The following is a 15892-nucleotide window of genomic DNA, read 5'->3' as shown; positions in this document are numbered from 1 at the left end:
CATTCCAAAAAAAATACTAAAACTTGGTAAAAATTTACTTTGGACTCAAATAGCTTTTTTAAAATTAAAAATGTTTTCTTCTTTTTTATTTCACAGAAAATATTTTTTCGATATTCAGTAGCTTTTTTCATAAAAATAGTACGCAAATTTGGTAAAAATTGGTCTTCGGTTCTTAATATCTCTCAAAATTATTTCAATTATCCAATTTGTAAAAATTTAAGAAATGCTACTAAATTGGTTAAGATTTGTTTTCGACTAAAAATCTATTTAACAAAACTATAATATCAAACTAAATTATTTCTTTATATAAAAAATATAGTTGTTAATTTTAAAATTTTAAATATAATTCAACTAACAACTTTTAAGCAAGACAAATCGACAGACGGGATGGGAAGTTATCAGTGTGATTCGTATCCCAGCTTTTTTATTTAAATTGGTATGGTAAAAACCACCCACTTAATTTTTTTGAGACGAACAAAATTTCACGAACGTTAGTACACAAGCACGCACAGACACCTCTCTAAGAATTACAATATCTTCCTATGGAAAGTTAAAAAATTAAAAAGAAAGCAAGAATATTTTTATAATTTCTAGAGTGCAATAAAAATGTATAATTTATTCGACATTATTTCAATATTTTATAACTACATAAACATTAGGTAAGTTTTTAAGTTTTTGTCTTTTTTTAAATTTGGTTACTTTAAAGTATAAATGTAGAAAATTATTTTCTAAAAATCATAAGAAGTGTTGATTATAGTTTAAGACCTCCTGTCATATTTTTTTTTATCTAAATCAGCAACTCAAGCCATTTCTAGATCAACACTAGGATGCATCAAGCTCAGATCATGATTCGTTGCTGAAGCCCAGTTGCGTCTTGGTAAAATTCTACCAAAACTAAAATATTTCTGCCTTAATTTATCTTTGATTTCATCTTCATTCATAATGGCACTGGCTTCACGGAAGTTCAAGAAAATTCTACCCTTCTCGTCGGTCTTGATTGGCAGTATTTCGGTGCAGACGTTACGAGCTTTCAGCAGAAATCCTTCCTCAACGTCCAAGCGTGAATCGACGGATTGACTTCGACTTGGCTTGGATGTGTTACGTTTTTTGTTTCGTAGACAAAACGGATCTCTATCGCTGGCCTTAACGTATTGAACAACTGGGCGGTTTACGCCCCATTTGGGTCTGGCATCCATTTTATCCTTTCGTTTCTTATCCTTATCCTTGTCTTTGTCTTTGGCCTTAGCACGAAATGTAGTGGTAGTTGTTGTTGTGGTCGTTGTCGTTGTCTCATGGTCCTTCTCGGAAACTGTGGGGCTCTCAACATGACACGGCTTTGATTTGGAGGTTTTAGAAGTTTGTGTTGTAGTTGTGGTGGAGACTTCCCTTTTGAGTAGGACTTTGTAGAAATTGTCGTGGAAGAGACATAAGTCGCAATTCAGTGGAAGTTCCGTTTGGGTTTCAACATCTCTGAAACCTTCGTCATCCGTCAGGCCTTCTACTGGAATAGATCCTTGCTTGCCATCTAGCAAAGCTACTTCTTTTCCTGATGGAGGATTTTCCTCTACTGCTGGTGCTTCAGCTGGCACTGGCACAGCTGGTGGTTGATCAATTTCTAGAGAGTCTTCTGGGGAGACATCAGTATCGTGCCTTTGTCTGTGGGATTCCATATCATGACATTTACCACACATGTTGCACATGCACATACTTTCATCAGCTAGAGTCATCTTACTCTCAGTAGTTGACATTTCCGAGCGTTGAGTAGTCGCATCATCACATGACATTTTTGAGCTTCCTACATCTACGCCTTGGGGAACCTTTAGCTGATGCTGCATGATGTATGTTGCAATCTGAAGATTTCCAATGACATTCTGGAGACCAAAAACATCGGTGGTGACTGGCAGTGGAATTAGTGTAGTTGGTTGTATCATCACAGCAACATTTTCATTGTCCTGGCTCGCTTCAATACGATTGACCACCTTTTTCTTGACATTCTTGCGCAAGTTAATTGGAGTTCCAATTAGGACTTTCTCTTCTTCCTTGTCGTCGTCTTCTTCTAACTCTTGGGGCAGCTTTTTCTCAACAGTTGTGGATTTTACTTCTTCTTTGAATTTCCTTGGAGAGGTGGTTGCTGCAGGAACAGCCATCACTGGTGGAGGAATATCACGAGTTGGTTCTTCAACTGTTTCCTTCTTTTCCTGATGTCGGCCAATAGCTTGTTCCTCATCATCGTCATCGATTGGAAGCACTTGCAATATTTCAGACTGACGAGTTTCCACTGGATTCCTTTGTTGTTGCTGGTGTTGATGTTGTTCCATCATGTTGATCTTCTTCTCGGGTAAATGCTGAACCACTCTTATATCAGTACCACTCGCAGAAGAATCGTTTTCCAGAGTTTTCACACCACTACTGCGACTTGGACTACTGTATGCTAAGCTACTGCTGCTGCTTCCATTGTTGGCAGCCTCAAGAGGCGGGATTTTATGCCGTCGCTTGCGTTGCTTATCCATCTTGGCCGCGACCTCTGCCTTAGTAATTGCTTCCAACATAATCTGCTGTTTCTTCTTCTGAGCTTCTTCCTTCTCGATCTGCAGGTGGCGCTCATATTCCAAGCGCTCCTTTTCAGCTTGGCGCTGGCGGGCAAGCCGTTCCTCTTCGATACGCTCCTCTTGCATGTGCCTATCCATTTCCCACTGTCGTATACGTTCACGCTCCTGAAGTTGCTGCTTGATTGCGTTGTGGTACTCTACAGCCTTCCGACGCTTGTCCATTCTCTCAGCCAGAACCAACGGGTCTAGTGGGACATTCTGCCCCCGAATATGGGACTGCACGGAGTTAGTATCGTCCTCGCTGTCTTTCAAATCGTGAAGACCCCGGCTCAGCCATCCTGGTCCACTGGCTGTGCTGCCACTGTCGGCCATGTTGTATTTGTAGCTGCCCCATTTCGCTCGTTCCTCCCGTGTCTTCGGGTAATACTCGAGAGGTTCCGTAGGATAAACTGGATATGTATTGGATGTCGAGATATCCCTACTGGCGTTGGAAGGACTCGTTGGCGGAATATAATAGCTGAAAGTTAAAAATTAAAAACTTATTCGAAAACAATACTATCCACTTACTTTGGCTGATAGCCCCCATTGTCCAGGACATGGCTCGCCTCAAGGGCGTTGTTCACATTTTCTGGGACTTTTTCGCTCCTCACTAGGTATCCTTTATTACCATGGTAGTTATTGTTCCCGTTGTTGTTTGGCTGCTGATAATAACCCCGTTTGTTGTTTTGCCTGGATCGATTACTTGCCGTTTCGATATCATTCCCGTGGCCATCGACGTTGTCGTCGTCGTTGTTGTTGTACCAGATATCCGGAGTGTGTGTGTTTTTCGGGGAATCACTGAGATATCCCGACGTGTCCTCCTCCTGGCAACCGGGATTGTTTAGTCGACTTTGAATGTTATTTTGGTTGTTATTATTTCGACGCATTGCCAGGGCATAGTCCCTATGACGAATCGCAGGTAAACTAGGACTCCTGATGCGTTGCTGTTTCACCTTTTGCGATGGCCCTCCATTCACCGTCAGCCCATTTGAATATCGACTTTGATGGTTGGTCGCCTGGGGATTTCGATGCACAGTGTACGTGGCATCGCCATCATTCAGCAGGTCATAGCTGTTTCCGCGTTGAAGCAGGTTGCTACTGCCAACAGGATTCATTTGCCTACTGCTGGCGGCATTCGACTGGCTCAAGTCCAGGTTGGAGTAGTAGGTGCGTATCGAAGTACGCTCAAATCGGTGTGACGACGACGAAGACTGATGGTGATGCGAGGAGAACATTTCGTTCATTCGAGCCAGTTCTTCTGTAATCAACGACAATCCGTTTCGACAAACAACACACTTAGGAATTATTTTTATTTCTGGTCAAACTCACCCCTTTCCTTAGCCCATTGCTGCCTTTTCAGTTCCACAAGAGGCTGTGTTTTCACACCATTCATTATCTATTCCCCACAAGGGAGAACATCAAAATCAAAGTTCGAATATGGTCAGAAATCTTCTTCGGCTTGTATATTCACTCGATGTCAATTCACAGAAAATAATCTTTCTTAGCGGTGTTTCGTCTCCGCACCGTATGCAACTTAAGTCCACACAAAGCGAAAATTTCAAGAACACTATTTGCCAGGAAATTGGAAATTCCATCATAGAGCCTTTAAGTTGTGGTATTTTGCCTTATTTGCTGCCTCCGTGGGGGCTTTTGTCGCGATGTCTGGTTGTCCTAGGTAACGTGGTTGGGTAAACAATTTCGAGGTTTAATGTTATTTTTCAAATGTACTCACGTTTATATATAAACACAAATGACGATAAAGAGAATCCTTTTGCCGAAAGGAACACACAAAACAAAAACAAAATAATAAGCTGAAGTTTACTTTTTTGAAAATATAGGCACAAGTTGGCCCGCCATCATAGGCCGCACAAAATAACCAATTAAGTGTTATGGCATGTGAAGGAAGTAGTAACTGACATGCATACGTTAAGCGGGTACAGTGTAGTTATGTGTAGCATGGAGATTTTGAGCGCGACTATACGAAGGACTCATATAGCGGTAGAACTTGTGTTTCGTAATTTAAGTTTGAGGGTATAATTTTTTTGTTGGAATAATAGAAAAAATGTCATGCAATGGAATTTTGAACACTCAGTTGTACTTTATATTGATGGTGAATTTACGGTTTAGGTATATTGGCTTAGACGTTATGGATTCCAAGAAGATAATCGCGTGTTAGCTTTTTTAAATCACAAACATATTTTTAAATCTTTGGTTTTTAGTATTTTACAAAATTAAAGCTTGAAAATAGTTTGAGATAGGAAGGAGCTAAGTGAGGTTGTTGACGTTACTGATTTTTTTTATATTTTATTAATTATTTATAAATATTGAAAATAAATTAAAATCTATTGTTAACAATTTTCTTAAGAGCGCTAGCATCAAATTACTTTCAGCTCTTTTATTTTATTAATTTTAAAATAGGTATGTTTCTTGTTCAGTAAATTAAAATCTATCATCCACCTATACGAATTCAAAATACTGATACTTTTTTGATAATGCTCATAACATTTTTAATAATGCAGTTCTTAGAATACATTTAAGGATTATCAGAAAAATTATTGCTTCATTTTTAAGGAGTCGGAAAAATGTTCATAACAATATTTTGCGTCAGATAAACTATTTGAAGTCAATAACTTTCTTTATTTTCCTGATACATAAGTCGACAAAAATTTCTAATCAGTTTTTTCTGTTTTTCTAGGTTTTCATGTTTTATTAAGAAAGTTGTCAGCTAAATTAATCTTAAACATTTTTAAATTACCCGCAACATTTCGAATATAATGAAATTGTTCAATTTGAAAATCTATTTTTGCTATCAAGATTTTTAGTCGAAAACCAATTTAGGTTTTTCATGAAAGTTTTTATTTCTTATGTAAACAAATACAGATTGGATTTTTCTAGGAAAATTTACGACAGAATAAAATCATTTAAAAGTCAATACCTTTTACCAATTTTTCGAACTATTTTTTAAAGTATTAATTTTTATGAAAAATACTGACTAATGAATTGTAAAAATAATTTTACCCAACATTGATAACAATAATATCTATAAGATGAAATTAGTTTTAGGCAAATATTTTTTATTTTTGAAAAAATATTGGAGTCGAAAGTAAATTTTTACAATGTTTTAATAATCTTTTTTTAGGTTTATATTTTTAGTAAAAATTTTCAATTGATGTGGGTAGATTTTTGCGCCCAGTAGCGGCTATTTTGTTTTGTTGACATCTATCGAATCTTTTGTTTATTTAATTAACTATGCCAAATCATCATGACAAGTTTCACGATTGAACAACACGTTCAAATGATAAAAATTTTTTTTTATCAACGTTTGGTGGCCACATTTGAGACGACCGGTTCAGTAAATAATCATCCAACACCCGTACGTTCAATTAACTCAAGAGAAAGAATGTGTAGAGCAGGACCCGAGGCAGTCTATTCCTCGCCGTGCACTGGATCCGGCCTTTCGCAGTCTTCAACTTGGCAAATTTTGCGTTGGTACTTGGGCCTTACATGATCAAACTGACCCTTGAGCTCAAAGTTCATTACCATACCCAACGCCATTTATTCGCTGACTGGGCTTCGAATTTTTCTTGGCAGAAAAATCATCTTTAGTGACAGGGCACATTTTTGGATGAATGGCTGAGTTAACAAGCAAAATAGCCGTACATGGTACGACACCAACTAAAGCTAGGTTCACCAGGTAATAATGCATCCTCAAAAAATTATGGTTTGGTGTGGATTTTGGGCAGGCGCGATGGCGTTAGCGCTACATAACGATGATAACTAATTTCTTATGGCCCAAATTGTACCATATGGACCTAGACGACATGTGGTTCCAGCAGGACGGCGAGCGTGGCGGCGGCAACACGTGAAACACAACAAACGCCGCCATTGACATTTTGCATGGACGATTTGAGGACAAGGTTATCTCTCGCAGGAGTGATTGTGAATTTACCTCTCTGTAGACTTTTTGCTGTGGGGTTTCTTGAAGTCGCAGGTCTATGCAAATAAACCACAATCGACCGACGCCCTAAAGGTGAACTTATGACAGGCCATTGTTCAAATTCAGCCGGATCTATGCGGAAGAGTCATTGAAAATTGGACTATTCGGATCCTTGCCACCGTAAGAAGTAGAGCCGGGCATTTAAATGATGTCATACACAGAACGAAAAAAGTCATCCTAATGACTATTTTGGTCAATATAACTATTTGATAGTCAATTTTCAGCCGGTAACCGCGATAGTCAACAGAACAATTTTCGGTTGTCAATTTTGGGATTCGAAATTTTTTTACAATTTGGTAGTCAATATGACAACTTTGGTTGAAGGAATTTGAAACTCCGGTTGTCATATTGACTAATACGACAACTATGGCAGTCAATATGACAACTACGGTAGTCAATATGACAATTTAAGTTGAAAACTGAAATCTAATTTGAATACTGGGTAGTCAATTTGACAACCAAATTGTCATATTGATTACCGAAGTTGTTTTATTGACTTCCTACCCAAAATTGACAATCGAAAATTGTTCTATTGACTATCCAGTAGTCAATTTTTAAAAATACGTTTGTCATATTGACTATTTTGGTAGTTAATGCGACAATTTGTCCAAATTTCAGGTTGACTATCGACGATTGTTAATATGACAACTTTTTTTTCAGTGTATTTTACACTTAATGGCATTAATGCGCCTTTCAAATACAAAAATACTTTCGTTAATACCTCCCACACAGCCTGTTATATTCCATTTCAAAATTTACCAGCCCTTTTTGAAAACCTTTATTTTATAAGATGAAATTAAAGTACAATATCTTTGATTTTTAAAAAGATATTTGAGTCGAAAATCAATTTTTACCAACTTTTAGTAATGATTGTTTAGGATTTTATTGTTTTATATAAAATTGTCAATTTCATTTTTTCAAAATTTAACTTAATGTTAAAAACGTTGTTCTTCGTTGCATAGAATAATTCGTGGTGACAAAAATTTTGTTTCAGTTTTTTGGAATTTAAAAAAGAACATCTCTCTAAAAAATTTTTATTTAAATTCCAGATACCTTGAAATGTTCGGAAATGTCAAAATTGTCAACTCGACTAATAGGGCCGATTAAAATAACTTTTTATTGGGAGTCAAAAGTTTCCACAAGTTTTCAATTTAAAAGCTAAAGTAAATCGATTTTTAAAAATTATTCCAAATTTCAATAAGCTAGTCTTGCGTTACAGGGTCTATATAAATTTAAGTAATTTACTTACTTCGATATGGTCTGGGCCCCGTTCAACATGCTTCTCCACCTATCCATGTTGTTGACCAGCGACATCCAGTTGCAGGCTCTGAATGCCCTGATCTTCGCCATGCTTCAATTTGAGGCATGGGCTTCCCGCTGTTTTTCATAAATTAAAACGCGAAGTACGTCCCCAGGCCAACGGAGTCTACCGAGCTTTATGTGAGTGGCTTTAATAGCGATTAGGCTCGATTATTCTCCGTAAGACCTTTCAGCAAAAGTTTAAAATTCATTGTGATATTTTCGGATTTAAAGAATCTTGATAAACTATAGAAGGTTCTGTTGGCTTCATGCAAAATCCCGACTATTTCTTCTTGTATGTTATTATCGGTGGCTACTGTTGACCAAATGTAGTAAAATGATTGGAGTAAGTCAGTAGCTGTAGTACCGGTAGCGTGATGGTTAGTGCGTTGGACTGCTGTAGTTCATCCTCTCCCGAAAAAGGGAAAGGTCAATTCCAACCCGTCAAATCTTCGGTCAATAAGTTTTCTTCCGAGCATCGGAAAAGTTTTCGAAAAGATCATTAATAGGGCTTTGACTAAGTGGGCTGCGGACAACAAAATAATTCCGGATAAACAGTTCGGGTTCATGGCGGGTCATGACACAAGTCATGCTGCGTCTTAGCACGTTTCTGATATCCAATTTAATAAATCAAAACAAAAATGCACAGGTGCTGTTCTAGTTGATTTGGAAAAGGCCTTTGACACCGTATGGTTATAGGGTCTTTACCTAAAACTGAGCAGACTTGGCATAAGCAAGCCATTGTTGTATATACTTTATGATATGCTTAACGGTAGAAAGTTTGTTGTTAAAAGTGGCAATGTAACTTCTACCACAACATTCTCAATTAAAAATGGTCTTCAACAGGGAGCGGTGAGTTCGCCGATAAGTAGTCTTACAAAGGAAATTGCGTACGCCGACGATCTAATTCCGTACAGAACGGCTCGAAAGGTTGAGGTTATTAGAATTCTCTTGCAGCGTGATTTCGACAAGATTCAGCGATATTGCGACTACTGGAAACTGAAAATAAATGTCCAGAAGTCACAGACAATTCTGTTCCGGACTCCGTTTACTGAGGCCACGAGGGATACGTGCAAGAATTGCCGCAAGATGGTCATCGTTGATCTTCACGGGCAGCCATTAGCGAGCAAAAGTGTAGTGAAGTACATCGGGATCTGGTTAGATCAGCATTTATATTTCGACAGACATATAAATGCTGCTCTGACCAGGGCCAGAGGAGCCTTCGCTCTGACGAAACGGCTGTTTTTTAGCAGTCGGCTTGACCCCAGAGTGAAGGTAGTTTGCTACATGGCCCTCATACGGCCAATGATCGTTTATGGTTGTCCTGTGTGGTTCAAAGTTGCTCCTTCCCTGATGCAGAAGTTTCGGGTGTTCGAGCGGCAGTGTTTACGACGCTGTACCGGCTTATATCGAACACGCGAATCTTCTTATGTGCATTACTATTCCAACGAGGTCCTATACAACGGGGCTCGAATCAACAGAATTGACAATTTCGTGATAAAACTCGTTCGAGGTCACACTGCAATAGCTATGTCTTCGACCAAAAATTTAATTTTCGAGGCGTTCTATCCGAACGACGAGTATTTTGAGTGGCTTGAGCGGCTTCATTCCACCAGAGGCATTCCTTTTTTTAGATAATTGCGGTCTGATACAGGATAGATTGGCAGTTCCGTTAATCTACCACGTGAGACTACAAACCGTGGATAGGCGACTCCTGTACAATCGGGGCGTCATTCTTGGCACAAGTCGGAGCAGAGCTCCTTCGGTTCAGTAGGGCTGTGTCCGAACGGAACCGAACTGATAGGGTGAAGCAGGAGAACCAGTTTTGGTGGCTTCAATCGGCACTTGATAGTGGGTAGTCAGGATAAGGTTTTAAGCCTTGGCCGGCATACTTGTTTTATACTTTGAGGGTTTAGTTTAAAGTAGAATAGGCATGGTGGCACAAAAAAAAAATACAAAACAAAAAGATACAAAAATAAAAAAAAACATTAAAAAAAAATCATGGAATAGAAACAATAAAAAAAGACAACATATAAAGAACAAAAATGTTAGATACTTAGATTTGTTGCTGCGGTTGTTCTAGTTTTAAGTATTTTATAGGTAGAATAGGTAGTTTAAGGTAGCTTTAAGTTTTATATTAATAACCTTATGTTAAGTAGTTTTTAAGTAAAAATAAAAAGGATATTGATATTAGTTTTTTAAATTTTCTAATTAATACAAAAATAAATAAAATTGAATTGAAGTCAAAATAGATCTAGGACCGAAAGGCATTAGTAGTTAGTGTTATAGTTTAACTTAGAGTGTCCGTATGGGACCATTAAGTTAGTTGTAAGTTATGAATAATTAGGCTAGTTTTATGAATTTTTGTCTGGCTATAAGATAGGTTTAAGAATTAACTAATAAAAATGAATTAAAAAAAAAGTGCGTTGGACTGTCATGCAAGGGGTCTTGGGTTCAATCCCTGCCTGTGCCACCTAACTTTTTTCAAGAAAACTGCCTCTTGCGAGGAATTAACAAATCCTCCAAGAATAATTCTTGTCATGAAAAAGTGCTTTCTTAAATTAACCGTTCGGAGTCGGCATATAAATCGGTTCCTTTGATCTCTGACAACATTAGTCGCACACAGAAATGGTTGAGAGTTGTAAGTCACTAGGCACTGGTTCTTCATGGACTGTTGCGCCACCTAATTTATTTTTTATTTTTATAAGTCAGTAGCTGTGTGGATAAGTCAGTAGCTGTTCGACGCAAGGTTAAAGATTAGGCACGCTAGGCCTTCATTTTGCTGGTGCCCGTTGAAGATGTTAATGTTTCTAGATTGCAATCCGGATACCTTGAAGAATTGAAAAGTTCTTCATAATTATCAATTATCATATGTTTAAGTATGTTGTTTTGCTATTTAATTTAATTAGAGAAAAAAAGTTATGCCAATAAGCTAACAGTAATACCCGTGGCTTGATGGTTAGTGGGCAGTTTTTTCACGGGTACTACCTCTTACAAGGAATTGACCCTCTAAGAGTAATTTTAGTCATGAAAAATGCTTTGTTAAATTAGCCGTTCGAATTTGGCTTGAAACTGTTGGTCCCCTCCATCTTTGTTCTCAGCGAAATATCGTGACTCCTGATTTATTTTATTTTTCAATAATTTTACAGAAAAAGTTGTTGCAATTTCGTCTAGATAGTAATATCTGTTTTCCTTAAGTCATAAAGGAGTTTAAAATTGAAGATGTTAAAATTAAAATGAGTAGAAATTAATTTTTCAAAACAAAGGAACATCCAAGAAGTGAAGTCTTAAAAAAAATCTATCAGCGGAAATAAATAAATTGCAAAATGTTGTTTCAACAGCCAATTCCGGAACCAAGGAAATGCATTGATTTTTTTGTCTGCTATTACTCCAACATAAGAGCAACAAGTTAGTTCGAGGGAATATACAATTAACTTTATATACCGTTATAGCAATTTTATTTATTCTTGTACCTTAAGCTTTTTTTGTTTGTCTTCATAGCAACAAAAAGCTTTATTATACAGCCCATTTCCTGCCCTGACATTAGCTGCCAACACCCTTAACTTTTTCCGTATTTAGTTCATTGAACTAAACTTGGCCATAATACCAGAATATGCATTGTTTAGCCGGACTCTTCTCCCTTCCCTCGTTCCATAAACATCTTATATAGGTTTGTTTAGGTTTTAGGGGTTAGGTACTATTTACAAAAGTAAAATAATTCCTACAATAGTTTTTCGTAAAGGCCAAAAGTGTTTGTTTTCTGTTCCTACATTTAGGTATAGTATTTATAGCTCGACAATCGATTTTCATGCATTTTCTGCCACCATATTGTTTGGTCATATAAAATTGTCGAAGAGTATGGGGCTTGTAAAAAGAGGAAGAGGTATTTTTACTTGGGATATTTTAATCTGATTATAAACGCTCACGTTAAATATGTATGCATGTATTATACGGTGTACATTTGTTGAATTTTTTGTTTTATAATTTTTATTAAAATGTACGAAAAAATAAACTTTCAATGGGGTTAATGTTATTTTATGCAAATTTTGACCTGCGATGTGACTGACCTGAGGAATTGTTTAAGAACTCTATGACTTTTTATACTAGTATCGTAAAAAGCCATCAAAATGGTGTTGACACAACATCATGCAATAGTTTAAGAACTTTAATTTTTTCTAGGTAATTGAAAAACTATAGTTGCATACTTAACTGCTTGTTTTCAAAGTAAGCCAAGGTGGATTATAGTTCCAATTGAGTTATGAAGTGAATCTTAGCCTGGTTTACTTTAAAACAAATATGCATACAAGAGGAGGCAAGTTATTTATTACCATTTTAAGAACATAGTTATTGTTATAAAGTTGAACATATAATTGGATATAAATACTCTTTAAAGAATCGCATCGAATTACTTAACAAAAATGAAATATTTAAGGACATTTTGTTTAAACTAATAATTATAATATTAGAATAACCGCATATGTTCAAATGGTAGACACTTACATTCAAGAAGACATAAAAGTTCACAGATTTTTTTTGCAAAAATTCACGTCTGTCTACTAACTCCTACTCTCACCTCCCCGAATCGAACATCGGGTGCTTAAATCCTTAACTGAAGATCGGGTTCCAACCCCAGTGAAAGATTGTTGGGGGTAGCAAACTAGATGGGGTAACAGAGGTATGTTCTTTTCACTGAGACGGCTGCGAAAATTCCCAAGATGTATCAATTAAATTATCTATACAATTTCAGTTAGGTTGAACTTAGTGATCACTTTATAGGGCTTATATGACATATCCAAAGCCCAGGCCTGTAAGGAGCGGTTATGCCGGCTCTTGCCTTTGGAGTTTAAATCAAAGACGGAATTACTGAACACAATCCACGCAAACGATTTAAAGTCAACGAACTTCTGATATGCACTTAGAATTTTAGGTCCCTAAATAGATCACGAGCTTCCCGAAGAACCAGCGGAGGCCCTAGACTGGCTATAAAGCAGATAATACCGCCATCTATGGGATGGGATAGGATGAAAAACTGCAATATTTATTATGCTGACTGCTACGGAGAAGACCAATAACGCTTATTTGGTCTTGAGCGTTAGGTGCCTTATGACCATTCACATCAAGTCTAAATTGGCAACATTAGCCTATAATGCTCACACGCCTCCACAGCAGAGAAGGATGACAAAACCAAGGATAAGTTCTTCGAGCTCTTGGGAAAAGCATATGAACAGTGCCCTGGCTATGACATTAAAATTGTCTTAGGAGATTTCAAGGCTAAACTTATGAGCAGTTCCCTGGCTATGACATTGAAATTGTCTTAGGAGATTTCAAGGCTATGCTAGGAAGAGAAGACATCTATGGTGGCACAATCGGGAAATAGCGCCATGCATAACACCACCTCCTAAGACGAATTAAGGCTGATCGATTTCGCTGTGGGTCGAGACATTCTGATAGCTAGCACTCAGTTCACACATCTCAATATCCACAAAAAGACATGGAAACCTCCTGATCAATTAACTGTCAATCCAATTGACAACATTTTGAACGAAGCACGACACTTCTCAAGTATACAGGATGTCCGAACATTCCGAGGGGCTAACATTGACTTGGACCACTACCTCGTTGTAGTCGGAAAAGATTCAACGTTGGATGGCTGCAATCGCAAGAGACTGAAATGTTCTTTTTCCAATTGAGTTTTCAACGTCGTCTTTAGAAGATATGGTGCCTGCATTAAGCATTCAAAATCAGTGGCAACAATTTCTTGCATCAGAGAAATCACCGTTAAGCAACATACATACATAACGGCGCTTCACAAACGAATCAGAGCTGCTCGCGAACTCTACGTGCAGAAAAAGAGAGAGAAGTACCGACTTCTTATATGGATAAAAAGGAGAATAAGAAGCGCGCAATCGAGGAGATTGATTGCTAGATAGATAGATAGATATACTTATTTGTTTATAAGCTTAGCTTTTACAAATTGATTGGCAATATGTAAATATTACATTATTTCATAAGGTAAGTGCAATATAATTTTAATTCATCTAACAGAACAATAAGGTAAGATATGAAGCAACAATTATAAATAAAATAAAAAAATAATTACTTTTATTACTTAAACTGAAACCTGGATTTATCATTCGTTAAGGATAAAAGTTCTTAAGTTAAGCGAGTTTCTAACATATTTATATATATTCAGTGCAACGTTTTGATCTTCAACTTTCATTATACTATTCATGTCAGTTAAGTTCATAGGAGATAGGAAGTGGTTTCTAACTGCATTTAAAATTGGGCATCCTAAAAGGAAGTGATCAATTGTATCATCTTCATATTCATTTATAATGCTTCTCTTCTTGTCTTTAAGGATGCTTACAAAGTATTGACGAACAGGTAATAAGTTTTGCTGTTCCCATATGTCCATTAAATTACTCATTAAGGCGGCCTTAAATTTTGTTGCCCAGTTTGGTCGTTGGGAGTTGTTATGGGTTCTCAAGATTTCGTTGTAACACTTTTTATTTAGGCGCTCATCAGAGGCATTCAACAGTTTTTCCCAGAAATGCAAAGCTCTTTTCGCTATCTCTTAATCTAATGGAAGTGTACCAGTTTCTAAGCGAACCATATTGCTTTGTGTGATTTTAGCTAGACCAAACTACTTCTTTAAAACTGAAGTTTGAATAACTTCAATTTTGTCTCCAGCTTCCAGACCCCATATCTCCGCACAGTATAGTAAAGTCGATTTAATTGTTGAATTATAAACTTTGATTCTTCCTTCCCAGTTTTCCATGTAAAGGCTCCTCATAGCTTTTTCGGTTACTGCTGCTGCTGCTCTTGCCTTTGTTTTGAAGACATTCATGGTTTCATTCCAAGATCCAGTTCGACTCAAGGTTATTCCCAGATATTCAAAGCTATCTACAACTTCAATTGAGTCTTCTTTATATGCAAATCTTTCCGGGCATGATGATATTTTTCTTTTTGCAAAGTTTACTATCTTCGATTTTTCAGTATTTAATGTCATATCTTTTGCTGTAAAATATTTTTTAAGTGATTTCATTGTTTTTCTTAAATGAAGCTCAGATTGAGCGAAGACAGCAATATCGTCGGCATATGCTATAATATTTGTTGTTTCCGAAATGTCTATTCCTGTAAGGCCCTCGATTCTTAAGAATTCTTCCAAATCATTTATATATAAGTTAAATAGGAGGGCACTTGATGGATCACCCTGTAGAACACCCTTTGTGACATTCGCTTCTTCTGTTAGTCCACTTGTTGTCTTAATAGCAATTTTGATTTTCACATATATGTTTTGAAATGCATGTATTATTTTCCCACTTGCTCCAATGGATCTAAGGTGGGTCCATAGCTTATCGTGATTCGAACTATCGAATGCTCCTGTAAGGTCAACAAAGACTACAAAAAAACTTCCTTTCTTTTTTGCAAAAGTAATATCTGTGATTGCACTTAGGATAAAGAAGTTATCAGCACAACTTCGTCCTTTTCTGAAACCGTTCTGGAATTCAGGAATTAGTTGCTCTTCTCCTGCCCACTCTTGAAGCCTGTTTGATAGGATTTGGGTGTAAACTTTCATCAAAGCATTTTCGATCGCTATAGATCGATAGTTCGTTGGCAGAGACTTATCACCTTTTTTAAATATCATTGTAATGTCTGCTCTAAAAATGCCTGATAGGTATCTTTCTTCGTTATCGAAAAGGCTTTGGAAGAAAGAAAGTAAATATTCACAATATAGGTTTGGTAGATGATTAATGAACTCGTTTACAATCCTATCCGGACCCGCGGATTTATTATTGCGCAGCCCAAATATAATTTTTATATCTCTTATGTCTCTATCAAAAACTGGATGATACGTATCGGCAAAAAGTCACTATACATATCCTATAGGTAATCGTCACAAACTCTCTTCGTAATATGGTTTAGAGGAATAGAGTTCGGTTGGATGCTTTTGATTGCTCTCCAAAAATCTTTGCTGTTTTTTGTGTGTTTGAAGTTGTTGTGTTAG

The 15892-nt window shown here is 36.9% G+C and overlaps 1 protein-coding gene across 2 annotated transcripts; it reads right to left on the bottom strand.

Moving 5' to 3' along the window:
* Positions 1-616: 616 nt before the first annotated feature.
* LOC129942393 (probable basic-leucine zipper transcription factor R) lies at positions 617-4515 on the bottom strand. 2 transcript variants are annotated; one of them, XM_056051303.1, is made up of 4 exons: positions 4321-4515; positions 3918-4259; positions 3117-3843; positions 617-3066 (listed from the first exon to the last, which is right to left on the bottom strand). In XM_056051303.1, exons 2-4 carry the CDS (start codon positions 3979-3981, stop codon positions 801-803), a joined length of 3057 nt encoding a protein of 1018 aa, XP_055907278.1. In that variant the 5' UTR covers positions 3982-4259; positions 4321-4515; the 3' UTR covers positions 617-800. The 2 variants fall into 2 exon arrangements, with proteins under 2 accessions (XP_055907278.1, XP_055907277.1); XM_056051302.1 differs by having other exon boundaries at positions 3117-3846; positions 4321-4514.
* Positions 4516-15892: the final 11377 nt, after the last annotated feature.

Source organism: Eupeodes corollae, chromosome 1, assembly GCF_945859685.1.
Source record: "Eupeodes corollae chromosome 1, idEupCoro1.1, whole genome shotgun sequence".
Taxonomy (NCBI): domain Eukaryota; kingdom Metazoa; phylum Arthropoda; class Insecta; order Diptera; family Syrphidae; genus Eupeodes; species Eupeodes corollae.
This window is presented reverse-complemented; position numbering and strand designations above follow the sequence as displayed.